General features: G+C 34.4%; 1 protein-coding gene and 1 pseudogene across 1 annotated transcript; both read left to right on the top strand.

Moving 5' to 3' along the window:
- The first annotated feature begins 10,746 nt into the window (after window positions 1-10,746).
- Window positions 10,747-11,758, top strand: LOC145602289 (uncharacterized). Its single transcript, XM_081658473.1, has one exon. It carries the CDS (start codon window positions 10,826-10,828, stop codon window positions 11,615-11,617), a length of 792 nt encoding a protein of 263 aa, XP_081514599.1. The 5' UTR covers window positions 10,747-10,825; the 3' UTR covers window positions 11,618-11,758.
- A 2,557-nt stretch (window positions 11,759-14,315) lies between these two features.
- Window positions 14,316-14,926, top strand: LOC145603136 (eukaryotic translation initiation factor 2 subunit beta pseudogene; annotated as a pseudogene).
- The last annotated feature ends 5,808 nt before the right edge of the window (window positions 14,927-20,734 follow it).

Below are 20,734 nucleotides of genomic sequence, written 5' to 3'. Positions count from 1 at the left end.
TACTTTTATTTTTTTTCCTCGGATTCATAGGACTAGAGTGTATGATATGTGTATACGTATACTTTTGATTGGTCGTGTGTAAATTTATTGTGCATCAATACCTTTTTTTTTTAATAATACAATTGCTTTTTGTAATTTTTTTATTTAAGAAAATTATTAATAATGGAATGTTATCGACAAATATTATTAGTATAGGATATATGCGTTGATGATAAATGGATATGATATAATAATACGTGTTGTATACTTGTATACAATGATGATAAATGATCAAAGTTGATTGTATATTTATTTCCCGTTGTATACAAGATATACTAGCGTTGAATGATAAGTAATTGATCCTTTGCTATCATTTGATTTACTTTTACTTTGTTTTGTGGGGGTGAATGTCATTGATTAGAGAATTTGATATCAAGGGAGACATGAGTAATGGTGACGGCACGGCAAATGAATGAAAATCGAGCAAGATTTTAGAAATGAAAGCAATAATAATATTATACCATAAATCATAGAGTACCTAGTATTAATCATGCTTTACTCTATGTATGTATATATATGTATGTTAATATGGAAGTTGGCTTCAACTTTTTTACACTTTACGTGATAGTAACCCACCTGGCAGTCTACTTCTAAATGACGACCCCTAAGAACCTAACAAGACTATAAACATTATTCTAAGGTATGATCTAATTTACGTTCTTAATTAAATTATACTACTAAAACTATTGGGTGAGACGGACTCACATAAGTCCACCATTTTCATTCTCCTTCATATTAGTCAGTATTAAGACTATTTTAGTTAGAAATAAGGTAAGTTTAATCAGGAATAAGACTATTTTAGTTCAAAATAAGATAATTTTAGTCAGAAATAAGACTATTTTAGTCATAAATAAGATAATTTTCGTCCTTCTCTCCTCTTCTCTCCTCCATTCCTCGACTCCAAACCCCAAGTTTCAAGAATGGTGGAACAAGCAGCAGAAGGAGATTCACATACAACGGCGGTTGCGTACTTAGCTCGTGGCGGACTATCCGTCGCCGTTCTTGAGCGCCGCCAGTGGCGGAGCCACATTGTGTCCTGGTGGGGCACGTGCCCTGCCAGGTTTGGGGGGGGGGGAAGTTAGTCAAAATTTTGTTTAAATAGAATACAAAGTGCAATATTATGTTAGGGCTTACTAGTAGCCTAGTGGTTAAAGCATTACCTTTTCAACCAAAGGTCATAGGTTATTGTTTAAAGTCTTGAATAGGGGTAACATTTGATGTATTTTTTGAATAATAAAGGTTTGACAAATAAGATTGCCAAGTAATTTTGAATCTTGATATTATGAACATTCTTTCACAAATGTGTGTGTGTGTGTGTGTTTTTTTTTTTTTTTTTTTTTTTTTTTTTGATAAAAGGGTTTTAGATAGCACGGTGCCCTACCGTCGTAAAAATCCTGGCTCCGCCATTGAGCGCCGCCATGTCCTTGGCGGTGCTGCTGTTACGGAAGAGTTAATCCCTGGGTTTAAATTCTCGCGCTGCAATTACCTCCAGAGTCTTCTTCGTCCAATCTAAGTAATTCTGCTAGTACAATTTCTTCTTCTTCTTCAACCTCAGAAAAACCCTAATTTTCTAAAAGTTGAGATCTCTGCTACCGATTCAATCTCATCTTCTGTCAATCACAAGGATCGTCGAAATCGGAATCGAAGTGTTCGTCAACTTTCCTTCTGTTTATTGAAGGTTTAGCAATTTCTTTACTTTTTTTTTTCTCGATTTTTCGCGTCTTTTCTCTCTCTTCTGAGAACAGCGAATCAGCGAATTGCCGATTCGCCGCCATTGCCGCGTCGTCATTCGTCCAACTCTAGGTTTTATCGTTTGATTAAGGTGTTGTTAGCTGTGGTTTTGATTTTGCTGTGTTTTGTGCATGAAAGTAAAAGTGTCAGGAATAAGATAATTTTTATCAGAAATAAGACTATTTTAGTCAGGAATAAGATATTTTTTATCAGGTCTAAGACAATATTATCGATTTTATAAAATGTTGATGTGCGGGCTTTGATTGGGTTTCTTAAACCCGTGCCTTTTTGTTGCTGAGCCCAGTTTCACGTTAGTCCAGTCTCACACAAACTTTTCCTATGCATGACCATTGAACGTAATAAGTGTAATTTCGCAACCAAGTGTATTTTGTGTTCATATACTTTGTATTTGTCTATGATTTGCTCCTTTGGAGATCAGGGTGGCCAGGTGGGGATTGGGGGTCTCACTTGTTTAGGGAAAGAATCGAACCTCTCGCATAGGTGAAAGGAGGGCCTCCAACTATTAAGTCAACCTTTATTCTCATTTCTCATTATTACCCTCGTAACTATATTATTTATAAATCTTAAATCTTATGCATGTATTAAACCAAAATTGGTCAAAATGGTATATGGCATATGTACGTAAAAAGGAAGTCAACATTTCCCTACCTTATAAAAAGTTCAAAAGAACTCTTATGAATAGTGTGATGACGTTTTTACCCCTAAAAATTTTTATTTACTAGTATACCCATTTATGTAATATTAACTTATTAACTTATTATTAAGTGTGTTTATGGCCTTTATTATTTACATACTTGTTTCTCCTCTTTAGTCTTCCTTCCCTTCCAACTTTCAACCTTTTTCCTTTATTTTAAGCCCCCCCTTTTTCTCTCCTTCCTCCTTTACTTCCCCCTACTCTCTTTCTCTCCCCCATTGAAGCGAATGAGTCCTCCATAAAAGCACCTCCATTAAAGCGCTTGCTGATGGATATAATCCACTTTGTTACTATTTTCTTAAATTATATAAAAAAAACATATAGACACACACAAACCCATCGAAATCACTCCGTCGGTGTTTTACTTACCTCATCAGCTAATTACACATTTTTCTTTTGAAACTTTCTCCGTTAACTTTTAGTTGCATTTTAACTTTTACGCTAAATGCATAATTTTAATCTTCCGTATATCTGATTATAGATGTGTTAAAAAAAATCTAAAGATTAAATATTTAAAACATACATATAAATCGAGTGAATCGTTTTTTGACAAAAAATCGAGTGAATCTAATAAGATCCCACATGACTATTTTGCCCAACAAAAAAAAGTCAATAAAAAATGAAAATCAGTTATAAAAATGTGAATAGTGTATATATATTTTCAAGTGTTGCAACTAAAAGTGACGGAGGATGTATATTATAACTCACAACAAAACCCATATTACAACACAAAAAAGCTTACAACTAAAATGTGAATAGTGTATATATATTTTTAAGTGTTACATTTCCGTATCTACGCAAGGTTATGATTGTCAACAATAATTTCTTAGTATATGTGTTCACAAGCCTAGCCAATAAGTTTTCGGTATCATGACAAGCTATTGCAACTCAATCATATAGGCTCCCCTAGTATATTGAAAAGTATATTGAAACGAAGGAAGAGTTCATTTGCCAATTCATTTGTTTTCAATGCTCATGTGAAATGAAATAAGTCATTTTTATAACTTATAAGCATCTTAAAGTTATTTGATACTTTGTAGTACTTTTAATTGGTTAACAAGATGTTTAAAATTAAACTATTGTCCCTATCTTTTAAAAAGTTTGAGATAACTATTATAAATAGTATTTGTATAATTATTATACTCTTTAAAATATTTATTTACTTATATATCCTCGTTAATGAAAAGTTGTCTCCATCGATTTTTGATCTCTAAGAATAGTGCAACATTTATATTAATGACTTAATGCTACCAGCAATAAATATTCTTGTGACATAAGGCCAAATTAAAAGAGCCTTCAGGACATGACTAGCTATATCGCGCGTGATAGCAGGCCGTTAGCTACTCTAGTCTTGTGAAAATTGTACGATAGTCGACTTGTCTTATGAAAACTGTAAGATAGTCATCTAGTCGTTGGTCATGTCCGAATATTTTCAGCTAGATACGTTAACACGCATATTAGAGGCTTTAGAGCATCTCCAGCCAATAGCAAGCTACAATGTATTGTACAGTAGCTAACTTTGCCAAATCAATAGTTACAGCTAGATGCCTACATAGGCCATGTTCTTTAGAACTGCTCTGCTCTGCTGAAATCTGCTTAAAAATAATAATTAATATTGAATTATTATAATAATAATAATTAATATTTAATAATAATAATGAATTATTAAAATTTAATAATAATAATAATAATTAATATTGAATAATAATAATAATAATTATTATTATTATTTTTTTTTTGAGGGAATAATAATAATTATTATTATAATAATAATTTAATAATAATAATAAAAATAGTAAATAAATAAATAATTAAGATTTAATAATAATAATAATTATTATTATAAACATAATAATTATTAATATAAATAATACAAATTAATTTTTTATAATAAAAATTAATATTTAAAGATAATAACTATATTTAAAGATAGTAATAAATAAATAATACAGTACTTAAAAATAATAATAATAATAATATTTAATAATAATATTTAATGATTATAATAATAATAATGCGATAATAATAATAGTGATAATAATAATAGTAATAATAATAAGGAAAAATTAACAAAAACAATCCAAACTATTAACTCCCTTCCTATTTTAATCCCAACTATGATTTAAATCTATAGTAATACATAAAGAGAAAGGGCATTTTGGGTGATAAATTTCACTATCCCCAAATTGCCCTTCTCAATTTACAATTACCTCTCCTATTATCAATTTAAAAATTAAATTTTATTTCAATAAAAAAAACTACTCCATTCTTTTTCAAAAAAAAAAAAAACTGCTCCATTCTTTTCAAAAAAAAAAAAAAAACTACTCCATTCTTTTCAAACAATAAATAAACGAAAAACTGATCTATCATATAACTACTCTTCCACGTTAAACAACCGATTATTCTTTTCAAAAAAATAAAAAATAAAAAATCTCATCAGGCATATTTGCTAACTGCTAAGATATGCATGTTATCCCAGTATTTGAAGATTTTTTTTTTTTCCTCAAAACAAATCTCTTCAAAATTATTAGCTTCAATCCTCAAAATCTATAATACTATATGTGCTTTTTAATTATACCGTATAAAATTTTTATATTGTACACGTGTAGTGTGTACCTCTTAGCTTGTTAGAATAATCCCAACTATGAGGGGTCCCTTCTCAAATTAGTTTCAGACTTTTGTTAACCTATTAATCAGGTAAAATGAGCAATATGTCAACATATAATTGGTTAAATTATTTACATTATTATTATTTATTTTTTTTAAAAAAAACAATCATCTGCTTTCAACCCCAAACTCCTACCACCATCCTCTCAAACTTACCCAGCAAACTCCATCCATCAAAACCACCTTTACATCCACCCCAAGCAACCAAAAGGTCCAAAACTATCTTTCCAGCTAAGCCCATCCACTGAAACCACCCTTCTCTACCACCCTACCCATCAACCACCATCACCAACAACAACAATGAGTCACTGCCACACTACCACCGGTAATCAACCCACCTTAATTTTCGCCCCTGCAAAAACCACACCGACCGGGGGTGCGAATGGTGATTAATGTGTAGTAACAAAACATGCAAAAATAGTGGAGAGAATTGGAGGAGAGAGAATATATATTGGGTTCACTAGGTGAGAGAAATTAATTAAATATTGTAAAAGCTTTCCAAAAAAGGAAATGGAGCAAGTATTTAAAAACGGCCGCAAATGGAAAGTGGAGCAAGTATTTAAAAATGGAGGGAGTAGTTAGGATTATTCTGAATTAAAACTTAGTTGGGATTAAAATGGGAGTCAATAGTTTGGATTATTATTGTTAATTTTTCCTAATAATAATAATAATAATAATAATAAGTCACGTTGTTCGTGACACCCTTGTTGATATTTGTATTCGGTCTGGGATTTCTGCTCGAAAGGAGGTTGACGATGGGTTGACTGGAGAGAACGACGGGGCTCTTCGACCAACAGATGTGTTGCTTTATTCTTGGGATAGAGGCCTTGATGTATGTGTTGACTTGAAGGGGTCTTCACCTTTGACACAATCGAGGTTGTCTGACTTCGTTCCTGGTCGTGTTGTGTCTGCGGCGGCTCAGCAGGAAGCGGGACAAGTATGGGGCACGTTGCAGGGCGATTGGCTATGGTTTTCTTCCTTTCTCCTTTTCTTCGTTGGGGGAATTAGTGAAGGATGTTGTTGCGTTGCTGAAGCGGGTTCATGCGTTCACTAAAACTCAGGATATTGGTGCTCGTGCAGCTGCTCATATCTTCAGCAGGATCGGGTTTGCTATAGCTAGAGGGGTGGGGGCCCATATTGTATCTCGGCTCCCCACCAATTTCTTGTAAATGGATTGACTTTGTAGGTTGTTTTTTTTTGAAATTTTTTATAATAATAATAATAATAATAATAATAATAGTAATAATAATAATAATAATAATGAAATTTGTTTTGCTCTGCTTTGCTGCAATTTGCTCTACTCTACTTTGCTCGGAAATAGGAAACTCAAAAGAACAGGGCCATACTTGTCTATCAACGAAGTATTCCAATGTAAACCCATTGTAGCTTACCAAAAAAATGAAACAATAAAATTGGTCCTAACGGACAACGGTAGCTTGTAGATACACAATTTATTTTACCTCTCATACGTCACAGTGTACAAGCTAGCACACTAACGAGATTACCCATAGTCCCAGAGGGATCAAATAGCCCTGCCTCTATCAATATCACTTATCCATAATCAACATACTTCATTTTTTCTTTTTTACAATAATTAATTTTTTGCCCCTTACATTGTTTTTTTGCTAATTTCGAGCTCAATTTTGGATCTTTAAAGGCTAAACCGGCCCCTAAAATCTAAATATAACCTTATCAGTGCGCCAAACGAGAAAAAAAATTAATTAGCTCACCACGTACTAACAAAACTACTTAAAGTCAGGTTAACAACAAGGGCATGGTGTGTTAAAAAATTAAAACGGATGTGTACCATGTGTAATATAGAAAAGCAGTGGGCACAACTTGGAAAAGTCAATTAAACAAGGACACAATGTAGAAAAATCCAAAAAAAAAAATAAAATTGAAAGGTTCAATGAAGCATACCAACGCAAGTCTTCCCAATTTCAAACCCAATCGGAACCATATACACATATAAGAAATTCAACCTCTTCACTATTAATACGACAGTTGTTGTTTCAAAAAAAAAAAAAAAGGGGGCAATTTTAATCCTCAAAACCCTTGGTGTCGTTGAGCCAATCGATCTAGTGTGGTATTACCGCTAATCCTTGCATTGAAAGTCGAGAAAGGATAGTGTCGAATTAGGGCTATAATTTTATTTATTTTTCAATATTGAGGAAATTTGAAATAACTACATACCCAAAATTCAACAAACACCACATCAAAATTAGAAACAAGTTACATTTTCTATTAACAAAGATCGTCACAAACCCTAAAAATCAAAACAACAAACTAAAATTAATTAAATCATAAACAAGTATAATCGAAACTGTTACACATCCTATATATAAAGTGAAGGAAAATTTCACACCAATAATCCAACCTTTCACTCATTCTCCCAAAATAATCCAACCTTTCGATTAACCTTGAATAATCCTAAGTTTACCTATTATTCTCTCCTAGCAACCCTACCAGGTCACCTTACCCATTATGACCGGTTACCATCCACGTGGCACTTCTTAATTGGCCAATTTTTTTTAATTAAAAAAATATAAAAAATAATTGAAATTAAAAAAACAAAAACAAAAACAAAAAAAATCTTTCTCCTTTCCCCTTGCTGCCCATTTCTCTCTCCTCTCCCTTCCTCCATTATCACCACCTAAACCACTCACCACCACCTACAACCACCTCAACCACCTAAACCATTTAAGCCACTCACACCACCTACAACCACCACGGACTACAGTACAACCACCTCAACACCACCAACATCACCCCTCAACACAACATCCATCAACTACCAAGTACCAACCCACAATTCAACCGCAAACGACGCCCACAACATCAACGACCACCCACAACATCAACAATGTACGTCCACAACCCAATTCAGCCCCAAATTAAATTGAGAAATAGAGAGAAGAGAAGGACAATGGTGCGGGTTGGGGTTTCGCGCGATCGATTTCTGGGTAGGTTGGGTTGTGGTTTCGGGTTTTGGGTGGGACAGGGTTTAATGGTTTTGGGTTGGGGTTTCGGGTTTTGGGTGGGAAAGGTTACGGGTTTAGTGGAGGAAAGCTTTCGGGTCTGGGTTTGGTTGTGGTGGGGTAAGTGGTGGCGGAGGTTGTGATGGAGGCAGGGAAAGGGAGTGGTGTGTCACTGGTGGCCGGTGGTGGGAGCGGCGGCAAACCAGGGAGGGTCAGGGAGTGGCTGGGGGGAGGTTGTTGGATGGTGGTGGTGTTTAAAGGATGGTGGGTATCCATCCTCCATTGATGTCACTATGTCAGGTCTTGGAACTACGGAGGAAGAAGGAGGATAGAATAGGAGGAAAAAAAAAAGGGAAAGAAATTTTTTTTTTAAAAAAAAATCTAATTTAGACTTATTCAGTCGGTTGCAGGTAAAACAGGTTTGCTAGGAGAGAATAATAGGTAAACTTAGAATTATTCAGGGTTAATCTAAAGGTTGGATTATTTTGGGAGAACCATCGAAAGGTTGGATTATTCTTGTGAAATTTTCCTAAAGTGAAAGGGGGTTTTGGGTGATAAATTTCACTTTCTCAAAATACTCCTCTCAATTTTTTCTTTCTTACTAGTTACTACCATCTAAAAAAAACTACCACCTAAAAAAACCACCGTCTATATGAAAAGAATAAAAAAAAAACCTCCATCTGAAGAAAAAAAGAATCGAGCCTGATATATTTACACACACGAATTTTCATGTCTCACTTAGCTTGTATTATTAATTCATCAAGTGTTCAGTATCGTTACATAAAGCCCCCTAAGTTACAACACTCGATCTCTAATTTAGCATACTTTATAAATTTCCTTAAACTTTGTGCAAGACCTATTATTGCGATTATTATGAGGGGACTAGAACCTAATTACTCAAAACTGATCCCCGAATCCGGATTTGCCTCAACCAGGTGGAACACCAAAAAAACTATTGCGGTTATGTGGCAGCTTGTGTGGAGCCAGTGAGAGCATTGGCACGAGCAGGGGCAGCAGGTGGCTTCGGCACAAGAGCAGGGGCAGCAGGTGCCTTCTACGAGGTAGCAGCCCTTCTTTCTCTCCCTTTGCCCTTCCCCTTGAGCTCGAACCACCATTCGGGATACCCATGAAGTTCGAAACAACCATCAATTTCATGTCCTGACTTTTCACAGTGAGTACAATGCAACTTTGACCGGTCTTGACGATCAAAATTCCCTTTCCCACACAGTGCAGGTACAACAAAGACATGAGCCTCCTTCAACTTCTCCTTCTCGGCCTTCCCTTTAGCAATGCCACGAGACTCCTCTTGAAGGAGGGCTTGATAAGCAAGATTGAATTGGCAAGGGGTTGTTGGGAAAGCAAGTTCGTCCTCATTGTAGCATATAAGTCATCATCAATACCAATTGGTGTAAAATCTCTTCTTCTCTGCCCAAGGCAAACTTTCCAGCCACATCACAATTCACAAGTACAGTGACCACTCTCGCAGCCATGGAGGGGTTTGATTCGCGTGAGTTCATCAAACAAGCCCATCAATTTAGTGTAGTAGTCCTCAATAGTCATGCCCTTAGTTTGTTTGCAATCGGTATTTTTTGCTCGCAATTGTTACAAGCGAGGTCCATTGGAGACACAATAACGTTTTTCTTAGTAGTCCCAAAGTCGTTTTGCCTCCTCAAAGTACGTGATTAACGCTGCAACTTTGGAATCCATAGAGCCAATAACTAGGAAACAAGCATCGAATTGACGGTTTCCCAATCAAGCACTTTTTTCTTCTCGATGGGTTTGGTGATTGTTCCATCAACAAATACAAATTTTCGACGAGATTGCAAAGACAAAGTGATAGCCCTCGACCACGTCAAGTAATTATCTCCTTTCAAGATTACGTGATAAATCAAGTTTCCTGGTTGATCACTAGCACCAAGGTAATACAGTGAAGCAGGATCAATTTTCCCTTCGTCACTTATTAATGAAGATGATGATCGAATGTTGATTTTTTTTTTTCGTTAAAATTTAGGTTTTTTAGGGTTTTAGCTTGGTAGGCTGGTACCATGTCAAGAATGTGAATCTGTGGTGTTTGTATTAAGAGTAAGGAGTATATATATACAACCTATGATAGGGCCTAAACGTAAGCCCAATAGTTAACTAATTACAAAGGTTATTAATTATTACGAAACGGAGGGAGTATATAACGAAAAATTTTTAGTTACCCTTCTTACGAAATTACCTAACTGCTAGGGGTGTTCAAAAATATCCGATCCGAATTATCCGATTCAAAAATCCGATGATCCGATCCGAAATTTCGGATATCCGATCCGGTTTTTAAGGTTTCGGATATTTCAGATCGGATATCCGAAATAAATTTCGGATTTTCGGATCGGATACGATCGAAATTTGTTCGAGAATTTTAACTACCCGATCCGAAAACCCAGCTATCCGACCCGAAAATCCGGATATCCGATCCGAAAATTCGGATATCCGAAAATTTTGGATCGGATTCGGATCGTAATTTCTCCGATCCGAAAATTTCGGATCGGATCTCCGACATTGAACAGACCTACAGTAACTGCCCCAGAGATAAAAATCTTATATTCTCAGTTAAAACATTAGGCTACTCCAAGACTCTTTTTCATACCACGACTACACCTTTTTCTCTCTCTCTCCTCTTTCTAGATCCAACACCACCACAAACACCATCAAAATGCCGAAAGAATTCACAATCCCGCCGGTAAACTTCCCCTCCTCCGGCCAATCTCCGGCAACAACCACCACCACCCCAAACCCCAACATGCTCCACCAACGCCAAGTTCCCACTGCACCATTCCAACCCCAACGCCCTCCTACCTCCATCCCATTCATGTCCTTCGACATCTCCTCCGCCACCGCATCCTCCTCCTCCGCCGCCTTCCCTCCACCCCACCTCCGGCACGACATCCCCTCCTCCTCCTCCTCCTCCGGCGGCCTCTTCTCCGACGAACCCCCTCTCCTCGAAGAACTCGAGATCAACCCCTCCTTAATCTGGCGCAAAACTCGCTCATTACTCAACCCTTTTCGAGTCAACTCATCTCTTCACTCAGACCCAGATCTTTCTGGACCTTTCCTGTACTACATCGCTTTTGGGTTGTTTCAATTACTCGCTGGGAAGGTTCAATTTGGTGTGATTCTGGGTTGGATTGCGATTTCTTCGATTTTTCTTTACATGATCTTGAATTTTCTTGCTGGGAGAAATGGGAATTTGGATCTTTATCGTTGTGTTAGTGTTGTTGGGTATTGTTTGATGCCTATTGTGATCTATTCTGCGGCTTCGTTGTTTCTTCCTCCTACTGGAACTACAGCTGGGTTTGTTGTTGCGGCGGTTTTCGTGATCTGGGCTACTAGGGTTTGCTCTCGGCTTTTGTCCGTCGATGAATTGGGCGCTTCGGAACATCGTGGGTTGATTGCTTATCCTTGTTTCTTGATTTATTGTCTCTTTTCTATGCTTGTTATGTTTTGATTAACTCTACTCTTGAATATTATTAGTAGATACTATATTAATTAATTTGGTTGTTGATGGTATATCGAATTTTGGTATTGGAACACAACAATGTATGACTTTGTAGTATCTCTTTTGTTATCTAGTAAATGGATATCATCATACTATTGCTAAATTATTACCGATTCTTTGGTTGATTATGTTTCGGATTGGTTGAGAATTGAAAACACTTTCGTTGTAGATTGATTGTTTTACTCTTTTACTTGGGTTGCATTGCTGTTTATTTGCTGTGTAGAATTTTATATTCATATGAGTGAACATTGTGTATAAATTGCATCCATGAACTCTTCCCGAGTTGTTGGTGATGAGTTACACCTGTGTTAATATATCCTACTTAGCTTCCTTCATTCTCTCTATTTTTCTTCTATTACCTGTTTATGCAAAAGTCCGAATCAAAGCATACTCTCAACTCTCATGGTAGATGGGATGGAATATCCTTTATCCTGACAAGAGTTTTACTTATGCGCAAACAAATTATCAGTTTAAAATGGGATGGTACTCAACTGTGGTATTGCATAATACAGCTAGGAGTACTAGAAATTGATATAGTTAAAGATGCTGTTGTGAACCTCTCTCTGCATTTGAAGCAAAACTAGTGGATCTGTTTCCCACTCTCTGCTATGTACTTGAAGGATTAATTCTACTTTATAATATTTTTATTAGATACTATATCAATTAATTTGGTTGTTGATGTTATATCGAATTTTGTTATTGGAATACAGCAATGTATGACTTTGTAGTATCTCTTTTATCATGGAGTAAGTGGATATCGTCATATTAGTGTTAAATTATTATCGATTCTTGAATTGATTATGTTTTAGATTGGTTGAGAAGTGAAGAAATTTTTGTTGTAGATTGATCGTTTTACTCTTTTGCTTGGGTTGCATTGCTGTTTATTTGCTGTGTAGTTTGTTGTTTATGCCTTATGGATGATACTTATTTTTGTGTGTGTGGGCGGAGTAGACTATTCATGATCTGCAAAGTATCATAGTTTTCTTATCCGAAGAGGGAAACATTTACTTGAATTATAATATGAGAGGTAATGTTATTCATCTGCATCCAAAAACTTGTTTCTGATTCTGAACTTTTATTTGAAAAGAGAAATTGGCTGATGAAATGAAAGTGCACTTTATCCTTTATCTGCAGAAGGTTTTTGACAAATCTGCTCTTTGAGGTGGAATTTTTGAGTGAGTTTTTTATGGGGTATGTATAATGTAGTCTTCACATTGGGGTTATGGATTTTGATACCCATTGTTATCAAAGATATATTGTTTGCTGCCCATTGATATCTTGTCTATGGCTTCTATATCTCTGATTGGAACTACAATTGGGTTTATTGGTTGCTTCGTTTCTGTGATCTGGGCAACTAGGTTTGCTCTTTAGGTTTTGGTGGTAGATGAGATGGGCATCTGAATGTCTTTGGTTCATTGATTACCCTTATTTCTTACTGATTGTCTCTTTTCTATTTTGAAAATTCCTTGAATACTCTACTACTTGATATTTTGGGGGAGGAGATATTGGAGAATTAAATAGATGCTTATTTTGGTTGATGTTTTGGAATTTCAATATTGAGTAAAAAAAATGTCTTGACTTAGTAGTATGGCGAGTTGTCTCTTTCATCAATGCTGATTTCTATTTCGTTTGAATGGGAATCTTTCCCCATTGATTGTATGGCTCTGTTTCGGATTTTTGACATCAACATTGCTGAGAAGTTGAGAAACTATGGGGTTTTCCTGAAAAATAGAAACTACAGACAGGTTTAATGTTGTTAATGGTATGCAAAGTAGCAATCAGTCCCATATTCCTGTTTTTGTTGATAGAATTTCGGTGCAGGCTCTGAATTCTGTGGGATTACGCATTCGGTCCATTGACATATACCGATTCTTTTTCTTGTGGAGCTATGAAAAGAATATTGTTACTGCGGAGTAGGACTTGTATTTATGCAATTATGCTGTTTTATAAAACATTAGAAGGTTTACTCGATAATGCTCTAGGTGTTGAAAATCTGTAGTCTGGATGCTGTTGGAAGGATCAAATACTGTATATGCTCATCCGTTTATTGCTAAATACAACATCATAATCTAAAGTAGAAAATGATTTGATTTGATGAAAAGCCCTAGCCAGGATCGGATTCGTTCGTTTGACTTGTTTCCCCTTATCCGAGTGTATTAAGTTTATTACTTGTGCGAAGTATTAATAATAAATACGAGTCATTATTAGAGTTTTATTCTAGTATTAGTTTATGTAATATGGAGTATGTATTTCTATTAGAATTTTATACTCCGTATTAGTTTAGGATAATATTACGAAGTACTTGGTATTATCTATTTATCTTAGGAAATAATCTGTATTAAATTCCTTGTAGAATTCGACAAGCATATTTGTTAACCTTTTTATGCCTTGCTTTCCAAGTAGTTGTACCTTATAAATTCAGCCTTAGAGACCATTATTCAACTCATCCCAATTCTGAAAACCCTACCAATTCATTCAAACAACTCAATTTTTTGAAGACTTTCAAGTAATAAAAAAAAAGGGAAAAAAAAAATAATCAAAGATGGTTATTTGCGAAGAACATAGCACCAGAGTTATGGACGACAACAGTCTTGCTGATAGTATAGAACCATTGAATGTCAGTAAGAAGAAAAAGAAGAAGAGAGTCGCCAAGTTGGAGAATGCAATGGATGGCGATGACAAGGAAGAAGTCATCAGAAGTGATGAGCAGTCGCTGCAACCTTCCCAGGAGGAGACAGGCAACGACGGAGATTATCAGTATGAAGAGCTTTTACAAAGAATTTACTCGGGCGGGTTTAGTGACAGGGAGAAGACAGTTATGAAGCTGCCAGTCCCACTGGTGGCGCGTCAAGGTTCCAAAAAGACAGTTCATGTCAATTTCATGGATTTCTGCAAGATTATGCATAGGGATCCGAAACATCTTGCAAGTTTTATGGAGATGGAACTGGCTACAACTCTGTCTTTGGATGATAAACAGCGGTTGGTGGTTAATGGAAGGTTTGCTCCTAAACACTTTGAAGTGGTACTGAGAACATATGCCAGGGATTATGTTATCTGTCATGGTTGCAAGAGTTCTGACACGAATTTTTCGAAAGAAAATCGTATCATGTTTCTCAGATGCGAGCAGTGTGGTTCTGCGCGATCAGTTCTTCCTGTCAAACAACCGATATTTCATGCTTCCACAGGTCGTAAAAAGGTTGGGGCATGAGTTAAATTAGCCGCAATAATTTCAATTCAAATCTCATATCTATAGGAAATTTTATATATGAGTGTTATTTTTAATCTTTTGAAAATTATATAAAATTTTTCTTGCGTCTTTTATAAATATATGATGATTTTTATCTCGTAAATTCAAACGTTTTACATATAAATTTTTTTAGGGTAGGTGCAAGAATCAAAAGCTATATGCCTCTATCTAACAAAGTAAAATTATTGTCTATCAAAAGCCCTAAATTCAAACGTTTTACATATGAATTTTGAGGATAGCTCCACTTCTAATACCAATTACCAAGTTGACTTATAATTTCTGTTTGGGGTCCAAACATAGTCCTTCTTGGACCGGTCATTAAAAGCCCAATTCCAAAGGCCCAAAGATACATATACCAAAGAGGTCATTGAAAATAAGTCAAGCCCAAGCACATGTACCAGCCCACGTGTGTAAAGGGCACACTTGACATCCAAAACAAGGTATAAATACCCTAAAATAGTAAAATATAGCAAGCAAAAATATCTAGTATCTACAAACATTTTCACATTAAATACACTTGTATATATTGGACTCACCTTGAACTTCAATCACACGTATTGGCTTAAGCATCGGAGGAGTTTCCTCAAACACACCTTAAAGGCCAGTTAACGTGTTCTTCTGTGTAGGTGATTTTGGCCCAACTACTTTGTATTCAAACCATTTTTTAACCCATAAACAAAGATCAAAGTCTTGACCAAATTGTTTTAACATGCAAATCCAATGCTCTAAAACAACTAACTCACTACTCGTATTGTCCTAATTAGTAGGACACACGTAGTTAACTAGTTAACGCACATATATATCTCTTCATCCTTCTTCTTATCCTCCTTTCTCTTTGTGTTTTCTTTCAATGTGCTACATTTTCGTCCTTTTTTATTGCCCACCGCCATACTCGATGAATTAACAATGCACAAGTTTAGGTAGGAGCTTAAGAAAGTGGCAAAGAAATTATATTCACGTCTTACAATAAATACAATTGATGATTAAAACTAATAATAATAATATTTATTATTATTATTATTATTATTTGGTCATGGAGCTTCATGGCTAATGATGGGAAGTGGTCAACTATGTCATACAAAATGAGAAAAATGGGGATGCAACGAGTTGAAAGTGATAGGTGACTTATCATTAATTATTTTTTAGCATCATCTTTAGCATGTCTTATAGCACACCTATTGGTTGACTCAACCAACTACAAACTGTACTCTCCTTGCGGATGAAATTAGACAAAACGACGTGTTGACATTTTCTTATGTTTTGACTTCCTTTTTTTCGTTCAAAACCTACTAAGTAACTAACGTATGGATTAGTTCATTAGTATGTAGAAATTTTCTAATTTAAGTTGTAATATGACCAAGCTCAAGATATGATGATTTATGGACTCGATCTAGTTGTATTAGCTAAGCATGTTAGTGATGGAATAGACTATCAGTAGAAAATTTTAAAAGCAACCAATCTTTGGTGGAAAAGACGAAAAGTAAAGAAATTAAGAAGTTTGATACCTAATATTTTAATTTAAATGTCGGAGCTAAAATTACTAAACAATTTATCTCCTCATTTCAATGCTGTATTGAGTTTATTATATGCCTCATGTATAATCATTTTGCACAAACAAAATTTTAATATGGAAACAACATATGCAATATTTTATCAGATTGCGAAATTTACATCAAATTATATTCCTATTAATTAACTTCTCAAAAAATCATATTAGGTTGGTGCTCGACTCCAATAATCATGTGTTAGTGACATCAATCAATTTTGGTTTGTGAACAAATTGCCCTATTATTTGATTAAAAGTTAATTAACAATGAGAAAATTGCACACTTGTTGTCGTGTTACTTCTCCTTCACTCTTTTTATTTTATTTTATTTTATTTTATTTTTATTTGCTATTTGTTCATATATATATTTGTTAAGAGGAAGACCATGTAATGATGCAAGATTATTCGCGACTTCGCGTATAAACTAATTAAGGAATCTCAAACCTCATTGACTATGTTAATTCACAAATCACAATTAAACTATTGTAATATATACTACTTTTAGTAAATATTAGAAGAATATAGTGGTCATTTTAAAATATTACATTGAAGTTTGCATGTTTTTGTAATGTACTGTGAAAGTATTACACATTCATACTTTTTCAACTTACTCCGCATTATAAATCTATAAAGAAACAAATTTAATTTATGTTTTTTTAAACCTTTACATTAATTAAACCTCAAAGGACCTACAAATTTTCAAGTACATTTTTCCTAGAAATTTCTTATAAATTTAACTTTGCTTAATAATTATAATTAAGCTAAGCAAACATGTTTCCTTCCACCGAACTTTGAATATTTCTTATTGTTGTTTTTGTAAAGATAACTACTAATAAACCATTAATTTGACCAAGTTTTATTCATACTTAACTGTATGTTACCAACCCAATAATTAGTAGGCCTTTGTGCATTAAATTAACGTACCAAAGTCATAATTTAAATCATCCCTTATATATATACAACTACTATACTCTTTTTCTATACATTCTTCTAATTTAGACGTTGATCATATCAACTCTTCCATATTCACATAAACATACATACAATGGTTCGTCCATTTCCATACCCTATAACAGACCATTTCCAATCCCTTCCCTTAAGCATAGGTATTTTCGTGTCCGTATTTGCTCTCGTTGCTCTATGTGCAAGGCACGGCACCACAAGATCTCCAAGGTCATCGAATAGGTACGACAACAACAATCTACACAAGGAAAAGGCCGCGAAGAAAACATCTAATGCTTCTTCGACGATTAGTTTCAAGACACCACCAAGGTCTCCCTTGGCCACCCCTAAGAAACTCTTGTCAAACATAAGCAACATCAAGACGTACAATAAAAACAACGATGATCGTAAGGAAATTGAAGAAAAGGAAGGGTTCGGCGAAGGAGGGTTATGGCAAAAGGAAATTCTAATGGGAGAAAAATGTCAACCTCTTGAATTTTCAGGGGTGATATATTATGATAATTATGGGAATAAAATTTCGCAACCTCCGCCGAGGTCTCCTAGAGCTAGCGTTGCTAGTAGTTGGCAAGGGAGCATGTCATCATTTCCGACTTCAAGTCGATCTAGCTCGGACACTAATAATTAACTCGGAAAAAAAATATTAGAGGTATTTTTGTTGTATGTACAAATTAAATTCTCTATGTGAATTTTCTCAAAGATTGATATAGATGATCAAAGTAAAATATATGTCTAATTTTTTCTAAGACATGTTGATTGAATGACGGTTATAATTGGTGTATGAAGTAGGATTATAATCATCTTTAAATGAACTTTGTTTTCGATCGATTTTTTCTACTTTAGTTACAATTAAAGTTAATAACAATGGGATTTTTGATATGTGATACATCTTGATTAAAGTCAATAGTCACTTGTGATGTGAATTGGCTTGATATTTTCGAGTTTATTTGATATCATGGGTCGATATGTATTATGTATCATGAGTCAAATAGCATAACCAAAATATAGCCGATCATCCTTTAGTCAGCCTAACGAATTCAAGTAAGTTTCTTTTACATTTGAAGTTTTTTAATAAGTAGTTTTCAAGCTAAGCTTTCTTTGTAGTATTATCCTATAAAGCTTTGATTGACAAAATCCACCCCATTGATAAGAAAACACAATGAAAATTGTGATTTGTGAAGAAAGGTAGTTCCATACTTCCGTGCCAAGAGAAACAGTCCAGCCGTAGAATTATAAAATTTGGCCTTACACATTGTAGTCAATCGCCAAAAAAAAAAAAAAAAAAAAAAAAGGGGGGGGGGGGGGGGTAAAAAAGTAAAAGCAATCCTGTGTTTTATTTGGCCAAGTTTGGTAATTATTTTTTAAGAGTAAGAGTGTCAATTTGGTGGATTGGTATCAATGAGTATCTTTTTTACTCCTGTCAAAGATTATACTGACTTCGTTAATTGGTTTCAAGTAAACTTCTTTGCTCCAACTAAAAATTAACGGAGATAGTAATTTATAGTACCTTGATTGTAATCTTCTCGTACTACAAAGTAGTTGTGGGAAGAAATACAACTATATATAGAGGCATAGAAAAAAATTAGCTCATGCATTATTGTAATTTTCCTTACCATTGATAAAAGTTAAACGAAATGGGGGGTTGAATTGTAGAATAATATTTACTGTACTTGTAGTATGTATTTTGACAAAGAAAAGATTATTTTTATTTCCATTGAAAACAAAGTTATGCACTATTATGAGTTTATGACCCAATTTGATGCCGTTATTGGGCCGTACCAAATATTGGACTATATGGCCACTTAAAGAGAACCAAATCCTTTTTCAGTTATTGGACTAAAATAGCATTTGCATTGGCTGGGCTGACATGAGGTCCAATTTCGTAAAGGTGGATGAAACTGAATCTCAATTCTTCACTAAAATACGGTGTGTATAATGACATTCTATAATCTAAATATTTTTTTAGGTCAAGGCAAATTAGTAAATCATAAACTACAATCATTGACATGAACGTGTTTTAAAATTATATTAACATAACTTTGTCATTAAAGACACCCAAAAACATTAAAGACACACAATTGACATGGACTATGTTGTTATGACTGAAGAACCTATTGACGTTGTTTGCTGTATTTGTTAAGGATACGTGAACAAGCGACTTGTCGAATTTGTTAAGGTCATGAAAATAAGTGACTAATTTAGTATTCAGGTTTACGCCACTTTAACTATATGTAGACAAGTGTGTGTCAATGATTGTAATTGAGCACATGTTCATCAAAGGTTGTTTAGCTTTAATTTGAAATAATTGAAATGTCGTTTCTTTTTGGAAGATTTGGCCAAAGGTTATATTATTATTGACAATTTTTTCTTTTTAAGCTTATACTTCGAATTTAAAGAGTAGTTGATGTAAGGAGTGAGGTAAGAGTATCAAGATCATCTTGATTGTCCATGTATCCATTCAATCTCTTAAATCAGTTGGCACAAATCACTACTCTGTATCATGGTACATTGAAGCATATATTTAACTATTTAAATTGAAATTAAATAAAAATTAGTTTAAAATCATTCTAGTGTGTATCAATTAATTATACAACCACTTCAATAATTCCCTTGATCAAATATCTTGATGATCGAAATTAAGAACGGTATTATTATTATGTACGTCAATATGTCAATAATCTTGTTTGTAGAATTGAAAAAAAAAAAAAAAAAATTATTAACTAAAAACAACTGACAGGAGCAAAAAAAGTCAAAGAAAGGATTTGGTTTGTAATTTGTAAGGAGTGAGCTACCCTGGCATGAATATATGATTCATGTAACCTTCTGCATATCATACTTGAATTTGGATTCGTTTAATACCCCAAAATTAAAAGGCAAACACAGAATCAAATGATTTAAATCAATACATGACATTATTCTTTTGAATACACTTTCATGTTTTATATATTTTCCTTCGAATAAATATAATACCTCCATTTCTTTTTAGTTGACACGTATTTCTTTTTAGGAAGTTTCTTTTTAGTTGACACGTTTCCTTTTTGGGTAAATTTTTTACCTTGCATTTAAAAGCTACCCCACTTGCTTTTTCATTCTCTATCACTCTCTCTCCTCTCCTTAATATATGTGTATAAATCAAACGCGTCAGCTAAATAGAAACGGAGGAAGTATATAAGAGTATATATCATACAAAACCATTGTGTACTATTGAAAACAAGTTTTGTATCTAGAGCATATTGATCTTGGTACGTTGCAAATGCATCCACCATGCATTGACTCCGTCCATGACAATTAAACAAAATACTCGTAATAAGAT

The sequence above is a fragment of the Chenopodium album genome, chromosome 21, assembly GCF_948465745.1.
Source record: "Chenopodium album chromosome 21, dcCheAlbu1.1, whole genome shotgun sequence".
Classification (NCBI taxonomy): domain Eukaryota; kingdom Viridiplantae; phylum Streptophyta; class Magnoliopsida; order Caryophyllales; family Amaranthaceae; genus Chenopodium; species Chenopodium album.
Note: the sequence above shows the minus strand (reverse complement) of the source record. Positions and strands in the feature narration are given on the sequence as shown.